At 43.3% G+C, this 20,715-nt stretch overlaps 1 protein-coding gene across 2 annotated transcripts in view; it reads right to left on the bottom strand.

The window, feature by feature from the left end:
- Window positions 1–399: 399 nt before the first annotated feature.
- The window catches only part of HMGXB3 (HMG-box containing 3), a 56,534-nt gene continuing 36,218 nt past the window's right edge, over window positions 400–20,715 (bottom strand). Inside the window, exons 8-20 of one of the 2 annotated variants that reach the window (XM_036749942.1) lie at window positions 19,584–19,759; window positions 19,293–19,390; window positions 18,803–18,901; window positions 16,926–17,075; window positions 14,218–14,519; window positions 13,550–13,677; window positions 12,269–12,400; window positions 10,264–10,448; window positions 7,399–7,618; window positions 6,429–6,562; window positions 3,653–3,769; window positions 3,010–3,219; window positions 400–2,098 (exon numbers count right to left, since the gene is read on the bottom strand). In XM_036749942.1, coding sequence (XP_036605837.1) covers window positions 1,622–2,098; window positions 3,010–3,219; window positions 3,653–3,769; window positions 6,429–6,562; window positions 7,399–7,618; window positions 10,264–10,448; window positions 12,269–12,400; window positions 13,550–13,677; window positions 14,218–14,519; window positions 16,926–17,075; window positions 18,803–18,901; window positions 19,293–19,390; window positions 19,584–19,759 — 2,428 coding nt within the window. In that variant the 3' untranslated portion in view covers window positions 400–1,621. The remainder of the gene's footprint in view (window positions 2,099–3,009; window positions 3,220–3,652; window positions 3,770–6,428; window positions 6,563–7,398; window positions 7,619–10,263; window positions 10,449–12,268; window positions 12,401–13,549; window positions 13,678–14,217; window positions 14,520–16,925; window positions 17,076–18,802; window positions 18,902–19,292; window positions 19,391–19,583; window positions 19,760–20,715) is intronic. The other variant, XM_036749941.1, reaches the window with a different exon arrangement.

The raw sequence follows: 20,715 nt of genomic DNA, 5'->3' as shown, positions 1-20,715 counted from the left end.
AAGCCGAAATCTCTCCCCACTGCGTCTGGCCCTTTCCCCTCGATGTACATACAGTTCCTTTAGCTAATCTTGACCTTTTATACTGATGTGAAGTCCTCTAAGAATTCAAAACAGCTGCCGCATCTCCAAAGGATAAAAAACAATGTTAGGTCTGGGGTGCCCATTGGTATAGATGACATTGAGAAGGAACAAGGGTGCTTCCAAGGTTAAATAAGCTAATCTAGAGATGCTAAGATCCCAGGTCCAGGCTCCATATGGGCATCAACTTCATTCTGTCCCTTTGAGAATGGCTCACTGTAACCCATCCTTATCACTGGTGCAGGGCCACCCACTCACCAACATATCCCTCACATGAGCAGCATCCACATCTTCCCCATACAAAGATCACACGTCTGACTTCTGCTTCACCTTAAAATGGATAATTTATTAAACGTTATCATTTGGGGAAAAAAATCACCAACTCCTCAAATAAATTAATCAAAAAATGGCAGACTCCCATACCAAAATGGCCTTGGGTGTATGGACCAGTTCTGCCATTCTTACAGTCCAGTCCGCTTCCCCTTCATGGAAGGGATGTTCACCAACACAACACGTGTGCCACAGCTCCTCTGCCCTTGCCCACATCCTCCCCCGCCCCCATCCTCCGGTCCCATGTCAACCCTGGACGACCAATGCCTAAGTCCCCAACAGCAGAGTGATATGGGAATGTAGAGGAGGATGCAGCTGGAAAGAAAAGGAAGGGGGACTGCCTTCCTCAAAGCTACAGTTGAGAATGGCGTAGGCAGACCCAAGAAACAGAAACAGGAGAAGCTGGGTGCTCCTAGGCCAGCTGGTCCCTGACTAATTAATTATCTTTCAGTGGAGGACTCTCTGGCTTCCCACTGCTGCTCCCTAAAGCTGCTTCCAGATTTGGTTTCTATTGTAAGAAAAGACTTAGGCCATGAATAGGACATAGCACCAGAAAGAATAAAGTGCCCAAAAGAGTGGAAGCTGGAAATCACAGGACTAACAAGCCTGATCGAACCATGCAAAAGCCCTGCAGGGTCTCTAGATGTCCTCTCTCAGAGCCAAAAATGAAAGATATAGTGAGAACTTCCTAAAAACAGGGTTATGACATGTCAAGTCTGGGATAGCAAATGCTCAGCCCAGTAGGAAGGGCCACCTCGGTAACAGTCTGTTTCTTGGCCTCCTGTCCTGACCCACTGCTTCCCCCATTATATAGATGGGAGCCCAAATCCCACCACACACACTCTTGGAAAACTGGGTTCCTGGCGGTGGGAGGTGGGGATCAGAGGGGAGCAGAGGCAGTTACAGACTGGCTTTGACATCCTAAGTGCTATTCCATGGCTGGAAGAGGATTCTGGCGCACCCACCACCATCAAATGAAGGTGGGACACAGCTCTAAAAGGAAACTGTCTCTACAGGGGGGCTTCTTGCCTGCCCTGAGAACAGACGGAAGCACATGGCTCTTTGGTCATCACAAGCAGTCAAAGGCAAATGGCCTCTCTCTCATGGGAAGGCAGAGGGGAGTCACTGCCAGCCCACCGGATGTATCTGCCTGGGGACACCCCCAACTATGGCTTGAGACAGAAGGAGCAGTGCCTTCAGGGATGAGCCTGGCTTACTCAGAAGCCTCCCTCTCCTCCCCCTGAGGATCCAAATCTTCTTCCTCAATCTCAGTCTTGATCTGTGCCACCCCCAAGCGATAGAGAGTATCTCGGATCACCACCTCTCCTGGCTGGCAGCTCTGTACGATGTCTTGAATCTGCCGGTTGACAATCTCTCGGCTGGTGAGGAAGTCTATGAGGCGGTTGTAGAGGTAATAATGAGTGGCATTGTCAAAGGTGACAGGTCGCTGGCGAATGTTGCTCGTCTTGCTGTCCGCAATGGCGGTGAGGACAGCTTCATAGGGTTCCAGCTCCCGGCAGAGGGAGAGCGAGTGGTGCCTGGAGCTGGGGTCACTGGGATTGTTTGGGTCTGTTCCAGTGTGGACAATGCGCCGGGTGGTGGTTTTGGTGACTGGGTGCTGGACTGAATGCTCAGCTACTGTCATATCCACAGTGTAGTGTCGGTCCAAAAGTTCTGGGCAAGACATGTACTACAAGACACAAAGGGAAAGCCATACTGACAACAGGAAATGATTAGTAAATCGAGGCCAAGGACCACAATGGAAGAGGGGAAGATGTTTGTCTGGAGAGGTAGATAATCTTCCTCCAAGTGGCACAGGGTGGGCTATGTATTTAGTAAAGGCCCAAATGCTGAGGAGAGTAGATTAGTGAGAAAATACCCGGAAGCAGCGGGTCTCAACCTGCTTTAATGTGTCTTTAATACTTTGAGGTATTATGATTTAATTGTTATGGGCATTTCCTCCCCCAATGCTGATCTTAACTTCCCCATGCCTTAGTAAATAGCCTGCATGAATTGCTGTAGCCAAAGTCAATTTTGTCAGCTATCTGCCTGTATCCATAAACTTTTCTGCTGGAGTTTGATATTCTTTTGGCACAGCTTTTGAGAGGCCAGTGCCCAACGTACAATGAGGATGTACCGTTGTGTCTTACTAGTGAAATAAGGAAAGGCCATAAGGGGACTGGCAGGAAGTTTAGCATGAAACTGAGAGACCTGACTTGTCCTTCCACCTGAGTCCCTTAGTAAACATTTGGCATAAACCTCAGCTATGGAATGACTATCATATCGCATCCCCAATACCCCACAAAGTGACAGATTCTGTTCTTAGCAATCTGTTGTCTTAAAGATTCATATAATAACAGTATATACTATAATGGCAAAGTAACTAGAGTGAAAGTCAGTAGACTTGGGTTCTCTTGATAGTCATGCTCTGCTGCTAACTGGTTATGTGATCTTCGCTAAGCCACTTTACTAACCCAAAAGGAACCCGGAGAAATGTGACAAGGTTAAAGGTCAGTAATTAAGTTCGACATGAACCAGGTCCCAGGCAAATTTGTTCTTTGTGGCCCAAGGGTATGTACCGAGGACCCTTAGATGACTCACTGTTGGAGGCTCTGTGGGGCTGGAGAAACAGCCCTGGTTCTTCCCCCACATCTGGCTGGTCAGCTCTGGGTAGCACAAGTCAGCACACAAGGACACTGGTGTGGCCAGATCCACTACATAGACCGGAGGCCAATGGCGTGAGGAGGTGAGCAGGTCCACATGGTCACGAGCACTCTCCCCTCGGACCAGGTACTTGGAGCCACATATCACCTGAGGCCAGAGGACACAAGACAGAGATAAAGAAATACTTGACCACAATCAGTTTAAGGAATAGTGCAATGACTAAGGACATCCCAAAGCACTTGCAGCTTTACAAGATTAAAAAAAAATGTCCAGTCTGAAGGGAGAGGTTTCAAGTCAGTGCAAACTCTGCATCCACCTCCCTTCCACTCTTCCCTCCCAACTACTTTCCTCTCCAGGTGAAGCTACTAGAACTGAATGTCCTATGGGCCATCTAGTGGCACTATGAAGCAAGTCCTGTTCCTTAGCTGTCACACAGTGCTGCCTTGTCCCAATTCTGTGCTATTCTAGAAAAGAGCTGGTTTGCCATCTCTGCTGCTCCTGCTTACTCAGAACAGCCAATGATTCCATGATCAAGGAACAAAGTCCCTTCCCCCCACTGGCAACCCTGATGTTTCCTTACCTGGTGGGGACACACCTTGTAGATTTTGCCCCCTGTAAGGTGGGATGGAGGTTGTCTAGCACCTCCCCCATTCTGTATAGATTCATAGAGAGCCAACAAGGAGAAACAGAGCTGATCCTGGAGAACAAAAGGAAAGACAACAGAAATCGCTACTTCAGAACCTGGATCCAGGAATTGCTTAGTGATGCTCACTTCTGGAGATCTTACCTGAACTTCTCCAGCTCTGGGCACTGGTGTGTAGGGCTGCACACACTGCTTTACTGTCATACAAACCACAAAGCTCTCAACAACACTTTGAGCTATGTAGCACAAGAAAACAAGGAGACTTAGGTCCAGGAATATAAAAGAAACTTGTAGTTTAAAAAAATCATTAAAAATGAAATATCTGTGTGCTGAGTGTTTTATTTCCGCAAAAACTAACAAACTACATCATAACCAATGTTCAGCTGACTTCAGTGCTACCACCTTGGTAAGTCTCCTTGGGGCCACGTTTTTGTAGACAAAGCCCTCCATATCACCAATGTTGCTCAGCAGAATTCTTTCCCATTAGTAGGTCATCAGCAGAAACATTCTGAGGCTGGTTTTGAATGTAAACTATTTTATAAAAACATGACAAGTTCTACAGTTGACAAAAGAAAGAAGATTCACTCTGTGTTTAGGTTTAAGTCCAAAAGAGTGAAGCTCATTTCTTTCCCAAATTTTGATGCCTACCTCAGACGGCAACGCCCCAAAGCCCTGGTGCTGAAAAAGAGAGACCTTTAGCAATCTCTAGGAAGGCTTTGTGAAAGAGAACTTATCAGGCTGAGCTCACATCATCTAGTCATTTCAAATAGGTCTGTCAGATATACTGGTGGGCATTTTAAAAGTCTGGGTCTGTGACCTGGTCTGTAGTTCCCTATATATTGTACATTGTAGTCTCCAAGAGTTCCTCTGTGACCACCAAGTCACATAAATCTAATTGACCAGGGCAGGCACTTCAGACAATTTTAGTTATTCTAAGATTGCTAGCAAACCCTTAGGGGTAATAATCAGACATGTTCTTTAAAAAAGAAAGAAAGAAAGAAAGAAAGAAAGAAAGAAAGAAATATCTGCCAAACTCCCAACCAGTGATAGATACCTTTCCCCTTCCTTTCACTACTGGAGACCTGACACAGGACCACCGGTTTTCCTTGGCATAAAGGAATTCATCGCTCCCAGCTCCTCTACAATTACCAAGAACCCTAGAGCTGTATGTCAAGGGTTCCTAATCGGCATGTAAGTGGCAAATCTGGTACATTCCTATCCAGTGTTGTTGGTCTGTGTCTTGTTTAATGCACATGAATTTTTTTGGAATTCATATAGAGACAGGCAATGGGTATATATTTTGTTTAGATAAGACAGCTGGTAGGGAATGATGATTCTAAACACAAGTTTTATTCAGGCTACGAAAAAGAGGTTTGTAGAATGTGAAAATCTGCATGACAAAAGAGTGAGTTTGTATGACAGTGTGGAAGTGGACACAGTGGAATTCACAGAGCAGAGAATCTGACTGAAAGGCAGCCAGTCAACAAGCATCATTAAATGTTTACTATATGCCAGGCAGCGTGCTAAGCACTGATGATACAAAGAAAAGTAAATATATAGTGTCTGCCCTCAAGAAACTCACACTCTAATAGAGGACACAACATATATGCAATTACGCATATATACAATACATACCCAGTAGACAGAAGGGGATCTCAGATAGCCATTACCAGGAGGACAGACTGGGCAAGGTCTCCAGAAGAAGGTGGGATCTGAGCTGAGTCTTGAAGGAAGCCAGGAGGCAAAGGTGAGGAGGGAAAACATGGGGGCCAGGGAGTGAAAAGATAGGAACTGGGAAGACAGCAAGAAGGCCAGTGTTGCTGAATCACAGAATGTATGGAGGGGAGACTGTAAGAGATACCAAGCAGAAAGCTACTGAAACTGTCCAGGCATGATATAATGAGAGCCTAGCCCAGAACAATGGCTATGTGAATAGAGAGAGAAGGGAACATATATGGAAGATGCTTTGAAGGTAGAAGTGACAAGACTTGTCAATAGATTGTATGTGTAGAATGAGGGAAAGAAAGAAGGGAAGGATGACACTGATGTTGCGAGCCTGAGTGACTGGGAGGATGATGATGCCCTTGAACAGAATATGGAAGCTTGAAAGAGGGGAAGGCCTAGGGGAAGATCAAAAGATTTTGGACACGTTCAATTTGAGCTGCCTATGGGATGTTCAAAAGGCATGAGATGATGCAAGAAGAGCTCAGGAGAGAGGTGAAGGCTGAATGTAAAGATCTAGGAATCCACAGAAAGGATCCTTGAACACATGGAAAGCTGAGGAGATCATCAAAAGAGAGTATAGAGGGAAAAGAGAACTCAGGTTGGATCCCTGGGGGACACCCGGGGTTAGTGAACATGACTAGAAACCAGGAGAGAGCGGTGTCATTAAAATCTAGAGAAGAGTATCCAGGAGAAGAGGGTAGCGGACAGTGTCAAAAGCTACACAGAAGCAATTGTACAGTTTCTCTTGTGCTTGGGAAAGCTAACCTAGGGTTATTTTTTTTTGGCATTTTTCTCCTCTTAGAAGGAGTTTCTTTTTTAATTCCTTAGAAAATAGCCCCAAGGAAAAAAGGTACCTGGAAAAAGGCAAGGTTCATCCACTGAGGAAAGTATGCTTTACTTTTCTAAACAATTAAATTCAATCAAAATCATTCATTCTGATTGGGTCAAGCATCCAAGCGTCCAGGTGCTACCTCTTTACCCAGCTCACCTTCGTTTCCTCTGCTCCCCAGGGGATACCACACAGCCCCAGAAGGTGCTGCAGTTGCTCTTTGCTATAGGAGCCAATCTCTTCCAGTTTCAAAGTGCCCTCGTGAAGCAGCCTCACCAGGGAGCTGCCGTTACCTGTAAAAAGGACAGGGGCAGTGGGCAGGGATGACAGAAGGATGTCTGTCAGCTACAGGCAAAATAATGAGGTTGGGAACAGGAAGCTTTCTAGGTTCATACAGCAATTAAAGGAAATGAAAACTAAGAGCTTCCTTATGCTGTAGGGATGGTAGGAACCAATGGCAAATCATTATGCCATTCTTCTAGAATTTTATTCCTATTTTCAGTTCTTCAAAACGTATTTACATGACTACATTCCCAATGAAATGGGAGCTACTTCCAGACTGGTAGCCCAAGTCAGGAACCCAGACTTGTTGTACCACACTGGTCTATCACATTTCCCATTTCCAGTCTCTGAAAGACAACAGGAAGCCCCCAAGGAAAAAAGACCACCCAAGTGACTGAATTCTCACTCCATTCAATTTTCCTGGCTATTAGCTAGAAAACTAGACTCCATCATCAATACTTCGCTGGCCAAATAATGCCTATACCTCTGACTTGCATCTCTGAGTCAGAAACTGCCTGCAAAGCTGACATCAAAGACGTCAATGCTCCCACTTCAGAAGCTCCTGATGTGCTGCTTAAAGTCCTCTTTCATATGTATTTCTGTTCTCCAACCTCTGCTTTTAAAGCTGAACAAGTAGGGGAATCCTTGCAGAGACCCCATTAGTAGTTACTACCTTTCTAGAAATACTATGCTATGCTACAGACACAATCTACTTATGGATCAAAAACACTTGCTGGGCATTATCACTACTTTGCCCTAAAGAGATATACCTACAATCTTAACTTGGTTTTCCAAAGGATCACAAGATCCCCACCCCTTTAAATGTCTGCCCCCGAGACAGCCTTACCAGGAACTGACTGGACTTCCAGGTTCTTTTCCTTCTCAGTGTTGACAACCACAGGTCCTCTCATCAATGGTGGGAAGAAGGGGGCGATGACAGAGGCATCAAATTTGGTGATAGGGATGCTGGCAGGGAAGGCCATCTGTTCAATCACCTCAGTCTCCATTGTGGACCAGAAGTCCTCCACATTCACCTCACTGGAGCCCAGGAACTCTGGCCAAGTGAACTAAAAGGGAAATTTGAAAATGGTCACTCAATCAGGAGGTGCCTAGTCTCATCAGGGAAGTCACATAATCACCTGAATTTCAAAACTTAATAATTATAAAGTTCTAAGATTTAGACTTAGCAGGCATTAGCAGGTACCAAATAATTTATTTTTTTCAGAAGGGTAGAGAATGTTTTTAAAAAGTGGGGTGGAGGAGATAAATGTGGCCCCTATTAAAGCAGGAGTTGGTGTTAGCAAAAAGGAGAAGGCATAGTGAGTAAAGAAGAAGGGTCTCCTCATTTATTGAGAAAGCAATTGAAGAGAAAGTATTAGAATTTCTGAACCTAGCAGATCTTCGTCTAAGGAAATCAAAAGCAATTTCTCTGTGCTAGGGATGGCTGATTAGACTAATGAATACTCAGGGTAATGAGAAATAGTTAACAAGCATAATTAATATGCTTATTGACAGGCAGCCAAAAGGAGGTTGGAAGCCAAGAGAAAAGATAGGCCTAAGTGGTGATAAGACCTTAAAAGGACTATGGTATAAGACTAAAAAAGGAAAAAGCATAAGCACAGCTTCGCAATAATATTTAAAACATACTTTTTGTTTATACCTTAAATACCGATCAAATAATTTTAGATGAAAGTTGTTCCATAAGTGTCCCTTAAGAAGTTAAATGTATTCAAAGGGTAGTGAGGGAGTTAAATGAGAAAAAAGACCATACAAGATCCCTGGGGGGGTGGCTTGAATGATTCTGTTCTTAGGGTTTGAAGAGGTAAAAGAGAAGGGAGGGTAAAAAGGAGGAATAAAGTAGAGTAAAAGGAGAAAGAAGGGGATGGAATTTGCTATTTCTCCTAATTTGGATGTGTGAGAAGACTACTGGTGTTTTTGTTTGTCCTTTGTTCTCAAAGAGACAACATCAGGAAGGTGAAGCCATGACTTGCAAGTGAACTGGATTTAAGTGAGGGAGGGCTGTGCAAAGCCATCAGCCTCACTCTCTCCTCCGGAGCCATCTGGGTCCAGGGGCCAGATACAGATCAGGACAACCGGACATGGCCCTGGATGCAGTATACAAACTGAAAGAAAGAGGTCAGGGGAGTTTAGCATTAGATAAATCTCCCTCTTATCTGAAATAAACAAAGGAGAGTTGAACATGCACACATACACACAATTTGTGGTAGGAATACATTAAATTCAACAGGATATTAAGTGGGGATCAGAGGGGGTCAAGTTAAGAGAGAATAATTGAGAGAGAGAACAATCTCAAATAAAACAAACATGCTGATCCTAAGGAAAGGATTAAAAGGGGGGAAAGAAGAAAAAAATGAAATAGAATCTAAGGAGGCACTGCAAACTGCCTCTCAGACAACTGCAGAATAGTTGAACAAACAGTGGTATTAGAAGGTAATTGAATATTATTGAACTGTAAAACATGAAAGAAACAATTTCAGAGAATCCTTGGTGGAGTAGAAAAATAACAACAGGAATAGTAAGAATAAATTAACAGTGACTACCGGAATTTACACAGGGCCTACTGTGTGCTTTACAAAGGTGCTAAGTACTTCACAAATACTCTCTCATCTGATCCTTACAGCAGCTCGGCAGGCAGGTGCTATGATTATATTCATGCTGCAGGTAAACAAGTCCTCCTGACTCCAGGTTCAGTGGGGGCACCCACTGTGCCACCTAGCTACCCATAACTGAGAGTGAAATGAGCAGAGCTAGAACAATTTATACAGGACGTAATGCTGCAATAAAAAGCAAAAAAAGAGACAAAAACCCCACCCGACTCTGAAAGACTTAAGAACTCTGGTCCTTCAAAGCAATGGTCAACCAAACCTCCAGAGGATCTGTGATAAAAGCACTTCACTCTCCTCTGGACAGAGATGTTATGGATAAGAGCAGAAAGAGACATATAATTCTGGACATGTCCACCACGTGGATTTGTTTTGACTACACTTACTTGATACAAGGGTTTTCCCCCTTTCTTTCTCTCATTTCTTTCTCTCCCCAGGCAGAGGGGGAGGAGGGAGGGAGGTTGAAATACCAAAGCCAAAAGAAGAGGGCCACTGAAATATTTTTTAAATGCATATAACAGAAGAAAGTTCAGAAATGTAGGATAATTTTGAAAGTAACATAGAGAACATTTTACACAATTTATGTATTATATATTTTTAGAAAGTAAGCACTGTGAAATAGTGACACAGCTTCATACAGAATCCTCTTTCTGTTTTCTCCTATATATATGGAAATCCTTTTTTTTTTTTTTTGGTGTTTAAGTTCAGGAAAAAAAAAAAGAGGAATTCTGTTCTTGGAGATGCCTGGTCATCCACTATACAATATACAATCCACTATACAATGAGTGATCAGAAAGTACTACCCTCTCCAAATCAAAACCTTACAGTGTGCTCAAAGGGTTATTAATCTGACTCCATTTCTATCAGTTCTTCCCTACAAATCAGTTCTGTTCCAAGAGCAGGTTTAAGAACAGCCCTTTAGGCAAGTTCTTCAACTTGTCTTGAAGCAGACAAGTAGCCCAGCCAGAGCATGCACTCCTTTGAACAGTGCTAAGGGCCCCTGGAGGCTCCCACTGGAGTGCACTGCAGTGGAGGACACCAAGAGCTCCATGTCAAACCAGGAGAGCATCTTGCAAAGAACATATTACCTCCACATTTTTCAAAGCCAAAACATTTTCTTCATTCCTCTGGGCCATTTCTACTTTTGGAGCTACTCCACAAACACCACAGATCATGTCATTGTAGTCTCGGACAGTGAGGCATTCAAATGCCCAGTAGCCACTGCACAGCAACTCCTGGAGCTGGCTCAGTTCTTCAGGACCCAGTGTTTTCTCTGAAACAAGAACAAGACTACAATGAATTTCATGCATTCATTAAATGTCTTGCAAGGTAGTTAAGTGTGAATCAGCTCCGACCTTTAGGAACAAGAATTGTTTTTTGAGAAGTAGGCATAATGATCTGAAAATAAAGTCAATCCTGAAGGGTGTTTTCTCCCCATCGAACCCTAATGGAAATTAGTCTTCTAAGATTCAGGAAACCTGGGCTTCACTTTGACTTCAAGGGCTAACTCTAATCTAGTAAGGAAAGTCAAAATAAGGATAGAAGACATGTAGACCAATTCTAGTTCCTTTAGACGACACAAAAGGGGTACACAAAGGAGCACAAGGAAAATGGTTCCCAAATGATCACAAGTATAGCTTCTAGATTCCCTTGACCCAAAGTTCCAAGAGACTTGAGGCGAAGAGTCTCAGCAGACATTCTGCCTTTTAGATGACTCCAACACAACACACAGTGACTCACGTTAATCAGGTAATCCTAAAAGATGATGAGAATTCTTCCAAGTCAAGGGTGTCAACACTGAGCAACAGAAAGAATGCTGCACAGGGGCTCTGGCCTCAGCTTGGCAGCCAACTTGTGGTATAACCATAGACCAGTCATTTGCTCCTTCTGGAATTCAGTTATTTTGTAAGTATGTGGGGATTTTCAAAATTGTCCAATCTACAAGAAAAAAACCCACTGAGGCAGAGCTCTGCATCAATGGCATTTTATTAAAGGGTCCATGGCTCCCTCTAATGAAGTGGACCTCAGACTTTCCTCATGATCTGAGATGCCTCCTTCCTCCATGGCCTTAGTTTTATAGTGCTTGATACCTGGACAATACAAGTGGAGCAGAACAGAAATACAGTCTTATTGGTGGATAGACCTTGCCCTTGACACCCTAGGAGGACTTACACAAAATAGAGAATCATATTGGTTGACAATTGAGCTAGTAAGCAGACTTTAACAGACCTATTTTGACCTTTTAGGAGGTCCTACCAAGCCAATAAGCATAATTATATCTATGGACTGGTAGAAAGGCCAGCAACCAGGGTCACTCATTGGCTATGTGCTCATGGTCATCTCCCCATGTTGGGCAATAGAGGGATGACAGGGGATGGAGGGGCAACAAAAATAGCTGGGGGGCTTCCATATAATTGAGTCACTGCTCCATGCCATTCTTCGATCTCTCCCCCTCCCTTCTCCATCTTCTTTATAGCTTTGTTTTGTGTGCCATCTTACTCCCATAAGACTGTAAGTTTCTTGAAGTTTCTTGAGGGCAGGAACTGTCTTTCTTACTTGTATGCCCAGCACTTAGCACAGTGCCTGGCACAAAGCAGGTACTTAACCTGATTAACCTGAGTCCCTGTGTGTTGTGTTGGAGTCATCTAAAATGCAGAATGTCTGCTGAGACTCCTCGCCTCAAGTCTATGGAACTTTAGGTCAAGGGAGTCTAGAAGCTATACTCCTGATCATTTGGAACAAGGAAAAACAAGGGTGGAGGTCCTCTAGTTAGGTTCCTATGATTAAGAAAGTGAATTCACAATCTGTACTTCACAGCTCTGAGACCTACATAGACCTTATAATCACCACCCCTATGGAATCATATCAAACAGATTAATACTAATTGGAATAAGACAGGGGTCCGATTAAGCATCTATCACAAACAGAAGTCTTTCAGCTCTCTTCCAGTTCTAGGCTGTAGGATTTGAGGGAGGTTCATACTGCTTCGTTCATTCAGATATATCAGCAGTTTCAAAGCGATTTTCCTAATCAGCTCCCACAGCCAAAAACTTTGTTGCTTCTCAAGGCCTGAATTCAGATCTCGGTCCTCACCTGTCTGTTCTTGGACTGATTCCAGGATGCTGCTGATGGCCACCTTAGGGTCCTCTCCCAGTTTGATGTGATTTCTGATTGCAAAGAGCAGATCCAAACTCACCAACAATTTGCTCCCCACATTAAACAGACCTAGCAGTTAAAAGGCAAAAAAGGAGTCAATCTTTTGGACTGGATTCTGGAGTGCCAAACATCCTGAATGCCAGCCTATCCTAAGGCTAATCAAGGTCCAGGAGAGAGTGCACGTTAAGAATCCCCTTCTCTCACCTCTCAACCCACAAATCACTGACTGGTCTTCAAGTAAGAAACCTGTACCTCTCCAGCTAACTAAACTTGCATGACATCTATGCAAGAATAGACCAAGAGGATTCATTTTGCATTTCTTCTTTAACTTCTCTGGCTTCATGCCTTCTCTCTAGCTATAGTCATTTTGGATTTCTTTGATCTCTCCCCCTCCCTTCTCCACCTTCTTTCTAGTTTTGTTTTGTGTGCCATCTTACTCCCATAAGACTGCAAGCTTCTTAAGGGCAGGAACTGTCTTTCTTACTTGTATGCCCAGTACTTAGCACAGTGCCTGGCATAAAGCAGGTACTTAACAAATATACACTTAGTACTGACATTCAAGATGAGTTTAGATGGGTTTAAAGATAATGGGTTATGAAGAGAAAAAAGACATTTTAGGACACCCACGATTTCCCATAGGTTACTTGATGTATCTGCCATAGTACCTGCCACAAAATCTGAGAATTTAGTAGTTGAAAGGAACTTTAGTCATCTATCTAGTCTAACCAATATATAGAAGAAATCCCCTAATACAATCCCAAATTTGTAGTCCAGCCTTTGCCTGAAGACCTCCAAGGAAGGAAACCCTAACACCTCTCGGAGCAGGCTGATCCATTCTGGACAGTTCTAAGTGTGAGGAAATGCTTCTGGACATTGATGTTATATCTGTCTCTGCAACTTCCACACACAGTAACTAGTCCTGTGTTCTAGGATCAAACAGACCAGGCCTTTCCTCTAAAGGACAGCCCTGTGAACGTTTGAAGAGAGTGCTCATTCCCTGCTCTCCCTCGACTTTTCTTCTCTCTAGGCTAAATAAACATACCCAGCTCTTTCAATTAATTCTCATGTTATGGACTCAAGGCCCATCACCATCCCGGGGAAAAGCACTGATCCAGTGACTAGACTAGACCACAGGACTGACTGATCCTCAATGGTTTGGGGCATTAGACTTCAGAACTCATCATATGGGCTCAGCTGGAGTGGAAGGGATCTGCCTACCTGTGTAGATGTCTGTGAAGCTATGCAACGCCAGACACTGTGGATTCAGACACATCTTCACTTGGGCAGTAACCAGCTGTAATCGGTTTGCTGTCAGCAACCAGCACTCCTGTGGTCCAGCCAAGGAGCTAAAGAAAAAAAAAAAGAAAAGGGGGGAAAAAGGCAGAATAGACACCAACTCCTAATGGAGCTACAAGATTATATACAAGGGTAGTATTTTCAAGAACTGGTAGAAAAAACAGGAAATGGTTTTGAAAGTTTCAGCTCTAAAAGGTTTTCCATACCATCTATTTGCTGGTTAGTTACAAATTCTTTCTTTCTCATCACCACTAAATTTAAGTCAACTGTTCCTCCCCATCATACTCTCAACTAAGCCCAAGAGGTGTTTCTGAAACTGTTTCTATCTGTGTGTTTCAGTCTTGGTAAATTCCAAATTGGGCAAAATGTTGCTTATGGTCTAGGGACGTTGAAATAAATACTAAATACTGAATTAATATCTAATTCTATGAAAGTAAGTTCGGTGGAGAGAACCTCAGGAAAGGCAGAGTATATATAATAAGATGTCTCAAAATAAAGGGGCTTGAAAAAGGCCTTTGAAAGGTAGGACACAATTGTGTAACTAGGATGGAGTAAGCAGGGGCCAGGATAAGGCTAAAAGGGGCTCTTACTTTTGTCCCCCTTTGAATAATGGGCTGCTACAGAGGAGGCACTGCGTGGATGGAGATTCGTAATAATTCGACCAAGAGGTCTGTTCGATGGTGACCGTCTCCTCACTCACGTTGGACAGGATGAGTCGGGAGCTGTTGAGTTCGTGGATCAGGGTGAAGACCTCGGCCAGCTCCGACTCATTCTCTGGGATCTGCAGAACCTTGCGCAATAGTTGCAGTGTGGACTGGCGTTGGATCTCCTTCTGGGCCTGGCTCAAGGGCTCAGTTGTGTTCAGCACATCGGGGGATGGCGAGCTCGCCTCCTGGGATGAGATGGAACTGTTCACCAGGTCGTCAGGGCAGAATGTGACAACCCTGGGATGCACACCCAGTTACGGAGGCCCAGGACCTTGGGTCTTTGCTGCCCTCCGGAATAGATTCAAGGGCCAGTCCCCAAGTAAACATCAGCACTGCCTTTCCCTTCCTTCTCCCTAGAAAGCTAACTCTTTCTAGCATCTGTGGCAGAATAAAGCACTATAAACTCATTATGAGGTTACTGCTGACTTGGAGTGTGGAGTTGAAAGGTAGGGAGAGAAGTTTCCATGTTTAAAACTCTATTTTCTTCACTGCTATTTCCCCCTGGAATCTCAACAAAATCAGCCATTCGGCCATAGCAAGGCTTCATAATGGGCACTTAGTAAACACTGCCTGATTTGTGGTACTGAGTATAATACCTCCCACCCCATTTTTCATAAGGATTAGTTCCTCATCCCCAGTGTCTATTTTAATTTACATTTTACAAGATCCCAAGTGGGGTTTAAAAAAAAAAAACTAGTTGATCTCAACAACAGCTAACAATAAAGTGCATTGAGTTTAACAATAAAGTTAAAAAATTGGAGTTTTAATAAGGCACACTGAAGCCTCTAGAAAGTTCCTAAGGATAGGGAGCACAAACTCAGGCACAAATCCCTAGACTTTCGTAAGCTCCAAAGTCATGAGATTTGGGGTGAGGGAGTGAGTTGAATCCAAGGGGCAGTGGGGAGTGACTGAAGTAGCCCTACATACTATACCTCAACTATGTCAAGCATGCAATTATCTAGGTAGGGGTCCCAGAATTAAACAAAATAGATGTCTCCTGTAATTTCTACTTGATCTTAGAAAAGAAACCACCTATTTAAGGGCAAGGATCAATTTATGTGCTACAACCTGTATACTCAAAGAGGAAGGCAGCCAGCAACACTTAAGTGAAAGGAGAAAGGTCTTTCAAGGCCTAGCCCCTGCTGAGAGGTATTGGAGAAGGGTTTAGAATTATCTACTAATCCTGAATAGCAGGAACAATGACCAGAGTTAATTTCTTTGAAAATGGGATTTGCGGTCAGAGAACTGTGTTCAAAAAGTGGTTCTATTATTTATGACTTAAGTGACTCTCCTTCTCTGGGCCACAGTAACATCTGCAAAATTAAGGGATTGGATTAAATGATCTCTAAGATCCTTTCCAGTTCCAAATTCTATGATCCAATGTTAGAATTCCTCCCTTTTGCCTACTCTGTCTTGAGTGATCCCATCTCTATACACTCTAAGCCTGCTTTGCCTAGCAACAAGTATGCTAACTATAGGAACCAACAACAGCTCAGAAAGGGAATTTCCTATTCCTGCATCTAAGTGGGACACCAAAATCCTGCCTAATGAATAAAAGCCAAACTCCTTTTGCTTGTCATTCTAATCCCACCACAATCATGCTCCTGGTTACTTTTCTAACTTTATTTCAATATTATCTCACTACACGTATTCTATGATCCAAATAAACTGGACTCTTTTCCAGCTCCTGAACAAGCCCTAAGCTCTCATAGCTCCTCTCACTGTTCCATATGCTTGGAATGCCATCCAACTCCCTGCCTCAGACCTCATATGGTATTTTGTTATGTACCAAATACACAAGATTATAGAAGTGCATTATAGTTAACTATATTTGCATCTCATTTACCCCTCCAAGACTCTAAGTACCATGAAGGCAAGGGCTATCTAAATTTTGTATCCTCAGTATCTATCACAGTGCCCTCCTCACAGCCAGTAGTTAATAAATGCTTGATGAATGAATGAGAGAAACCCTTGTGAGAGTGTGAGAACTTGCCACACTCAAAGCTGGTGATAGAGGTAAAGTGTTTTTCTGTAGGCCAAAACACAGCTACAGTAACTTTTCAAACATTCTGAAGAATTTCCATGCAGAAAATAAAATTAGTTGGGCAAGTCACTTAACCCAATTGCCCTGCCTTCCCCCCTCAAAAAAAAAATAAAATAAAATTAGATGTTGCTTTATATAATAAAAACCAATGTGAAAGTCTAAATGGAACATAGGATGTTCTAATTCAAAAGAACTCTATAGCACCAGACTGAAATCCTCCAGAATCAGAACTCCAAACATTTTCACCATCACCCTTCAGAAAAGACAAAAAAAATAACCCTTTGTTTCCCCCAAAGTCCCACATCAGGGCTCAGTCTACCACTCATTGCTTTGGTTTATCCTACATACCTGATTAGGGGCCTTTAGCTGGCCAAAGTGTGAACTGGCACGTTAGCCTAATAGCCTTGCACTCTTACTACTAAAAGACATTTACAGTGATCTGGCACAGGACACTCTGAAGTCTGATACAACTATGACTTTCTACAATAAATCTCAACCCAAGATCAGCATGTATACCCAAAGGAGGTGGGAAGAAAAAACAACTCACAACAGACTTGGGTGTTTTCTCAGTTCGGTCTTTGGCAAGGTTGTAGCCGCAGCTGGGACAAATTCGTGGCTTGTGCCTGTTGGTGTAGACATAGCTACAAGAAGGATTCTTACACTTTCCTCGGCCTCTTGATGTTGCCAGGCCTAGGTCCTGAGGAAAAAAAACATTCAAACTTTGCTGACCTCTACACTAGAATGACCAATATCAGTAAGGCAAGAAAAGAGAAGTTAAGATAATTGGATTTGGTCTCATTCCCAAGAAGCTCAGTCACATTCAGCCTTCCTTCAACTTTAATCAAACACCCCAGTTTGACTTTGCCACTATCTTGCAGGGTGAGCTTGGGGACATCTGTGGGTCTCAGTACACCAATCAGGAAAATGAAGTTGGTCTAGATCAAGGGTTCTTAACCTGGGGTCCACAAACTTGGGTTTTTTGTGTGTTTTTTTAGTATCTAAATTTTTCCCCAGTTACATGTAAAAACAATTTTTAATATTTGTTTTTAAAATTTTGAGTTACAAATTCTCTCCCTTCCTCCCTCCCCAACCCCGCCCCCCCCCCACTGAGAGGACAAGCAATTCCACATAGGTTATTATATATGTGTAGTCATGCAAAACATATTCATAATGGTCATGTTGTGAAGGAAAAGACAGACAAAAAAACCAAGAAAGATAAAGTAAAAAAAAAAGTTGCTTCAGTCTGTATTCAGATACCATCAGTTCTTTCTCTGGGGATGGACTGCATTTTTCTTTGTAAGTCCTTCAGAGTTATTATGGATCATTGTACTGCTGAGAACAGCTAAGTCATTCACAGCTGATCTTACAGTATTGCTGTTACTTTGTACCTAGCACATTTCACTTTGCATCCACAAACTTGTTTTTTAAAAAATGAGTTGATATTGTATTTTGATGTAGTTGATTTCCTTGGTAATCCCACATACTTTATTTTATGCATTTAAAAACATTATTCTGAGGAGGGGTCCGTAGATTTCATCAGACTGCCATGACACAAAGTCCATGACACAAAAACGGTTAAGAGACCCCTGGTTTAGATGTTACCTAACATCTTATCTTTCGCAACAGGTCCCTGTAGCTCTGACAGTCAAGAATTCTACAAGGGCCTTGTTTAGCTAGGTTAGTGCTCTGAAGAGATTTAAGAGAAAAGTAACCTCGGAGGACCAAGGATTATTCGATGGTGCGGCGGGAGCGGCACATTACAGTCGATGGCTCCTAGTAGAGCCTAATGCAGATGATAACTGTCAAAGTGCCCCTGTGACTCTGCATCACCAAGTGCACGAGGCTCTCCACGCAGAAGGCAGAAGTAACCCATTCACTCAGACACCAGAGGCCCAGATCCCACAAGCCATTTATCTAGTCTACACAGCAGTAGAACATTTCACACACAATGTAACAACCTGAGCCTCGCCATCCCAAAACCTCTCCGACCCCCTGCTGGGGTCTTCCCCAAACAAGCTCCCGGCACAGCTAAGTCAGCCTGTTCAGCTCTAACCGTCACGAGGGCGGCTGTTAGCAGCCATTACCGCGCTCTCAGCTCTTTCTGGGACACAATTTCCTTTTCCTGTCAGGAAGCTCCTCCCACCACACGTAACCCAGGCTTCCTGTGACATAAGCAGGTCACATAGCCCATTAACGGGTGGGAAAAATCTTCAACTCTAATTATCAACTTCCCCTAGTCAGAAAATTTAGCAGCATGTTTTAAACACTGCCTCCAGACCACAGACATTTAAAATCAAAGCTTTTCCTGAAGGAATTCAGACAGCTCTGTGAATCTCTTGGAACTCCAGCATCGATAATCAACTCTCCCCAACCCTGACCCAAACCAATCTCTAGATCAAATTTCATGCATAAAGTGGCACTCACCAGTGTGACAGTACAGCTGTATTTATAAGAAGGGAATATATTCGGTTTGACCTCTACAACTTTCACCTGAGATGTCCTGTTAGAAGGACTGTTTTGTAGCTGTGGATCAGAACAGATAAAACTAGTTTCAATGACTCGATTTTTCAGTCAGCAGGTTAAACAAAAACTTCTGCACTGTATTTTAATTAATACTTTCAGATGACACGTAGTATCTTGCTGGGGTCACAAGTCCTGAAAGCACCCCAGCAAACAATTTCTAGTGGGTCCAATGGAAAAAAAAATCTTCATTATGAATTGTGAAGAATTATGGGCTGTTAAAACAGAATTCACTCATGCCACTAAAAGAAAACTCATCACAAATCCAGGGGCTACCAGTTTCACAAAATGTGCAACTGCTTCACTTTATGGTCTAAATGTGGATCAAAAACATCTGCCAGTTCTGAGCAGGTGAGGCCAGTGAAAGAGTTTGCTTTTAAGCAATTTGACTCACCTTTTGCTCATTGACACCAGAGAGCTGTTGGACAGACTGGCCCAACTGCTTCATTGTACTTGGCTTCAAGCCAGAAGTCCTCACTAAGGAAGCCTTTTCTGTGGGAAGAGGGGTGGAGATGGTGAATGTGAAGCATTTTGTAATACTTTCCCCTACTGACTTGACTAAGTAGTGATAATTAAATTCCCGCACCTCACTCCCACATTCCCATCTACTCCCAACCTACAGGATCTAACCAGCCTGACTACCATTCAAGAATGCCCCGCGTATAGGAAGACTTGGAGCCCTTACCATTTAAAGAAAAGTACTCTTTGATCCTTGGCAGGTCGGTGCTGTTCTCTCTCCCCACACTGGCTGGGGCTGGAAGAATTGCTCGCATGGGTCTTGCTGCAGCCAGTAAAGAAGGCTTCCCCCGAACTCTACTCTTTAGCTCCTGAGTTCTGTGGCTCACAGGGGGCAAATCAACTCTGTAAGACAAAAAGGGCGATTTTCAACTTGGTCTGGAATCATTGAGGGCCTGGAGATGACCACAGGAAGGAAATCTGAAGCAAGCTAATAACTACCAGAGTTCTGCTTCAGAGAAAAAACAATACCGTAACTATTCAATTTATCTCCTTAGAACAAAGCTTCTCTAAAGCAAAGGGATTAAACAAGAAATCAACAGAAACTGCAACCACATCTTGGGGAGCCACTCTGAAGGCATCTGCTAAGGCTTCTTCTCCCATTCCCCGGGTCTAGCCCTGGAAACTTGTGACTCACTAAGCAGCCTGATGAGCTTAAGTTCTCTTAAGTTCCAGGTCACAGTAGTACTTTAGCATAAGGACTAGTGAGATTCGCAAAAGAAGAGGCAAGCAACCCAATGAAGGAAGTGGTCAGGGAGTGCAGGCATCTCACATCATTCTTCACATAGGATAGGATAGAAACAAGGGGCAATTTTATCACCAGAGAAGGATGAACACTTGGCACAAAGGGCTGATCTGTTCTCACTGAAAGGAATGTGAGGGGAGGTTTGCCACTCAATGTCTGAAGGGAAACTCACTGGAAATCTTAGCAACATATGGGTGACTGGAGCAACAACACAGTGGAACAAGCAAAAGGCTTGGAGCCTGGAAAGCTGAGCTGTATCTTCACTCTTCACCTGTCACTTATTGGGTAACCATAGCAAAGTAGTGGATAAACTTTTTAATTTTTTGTCTCTAGTACCTAGTCACTATAATGACTCTGCATACGGTAGGTTATTTGTTAGATTTCTCAAGGCCTCAATTTCCTCATTTGTAAAATAGGGACTGTCCCCCATCCTTCCTCCTCTCCTGGAACTGTTATAAAGACATAAAAGAAAATACTTATGAAGGTATTTTCAGCTCTTTGGAGGAGTATTTCTCTACAAAATTTCTCTATAAAGTATTTCTCTAAAAATATGCAC

This window comes from Trichosurus vulpecula, chromosome 3 (assembly GCF_011100635.1).
Source record: "Trichosurus vulpecula isolate mTriVul1 chromosome 3, mTriVul1.pri, whole genome shotgun sequence".
In the NCBI taxonomy this organism is placed as follows: domain Eukaryota; kingdom Metazoa; phylum Chordata; class Mammalia; order Diprotodontia; family Phalangeridae; genus Trichosurus; species Trichosurus vulpecula.
The sequence above is the reverse complement of the archived record's forward strand: the minus strand, read 5'-3'. Positions and strand labels throughout refer to the sequence as shown.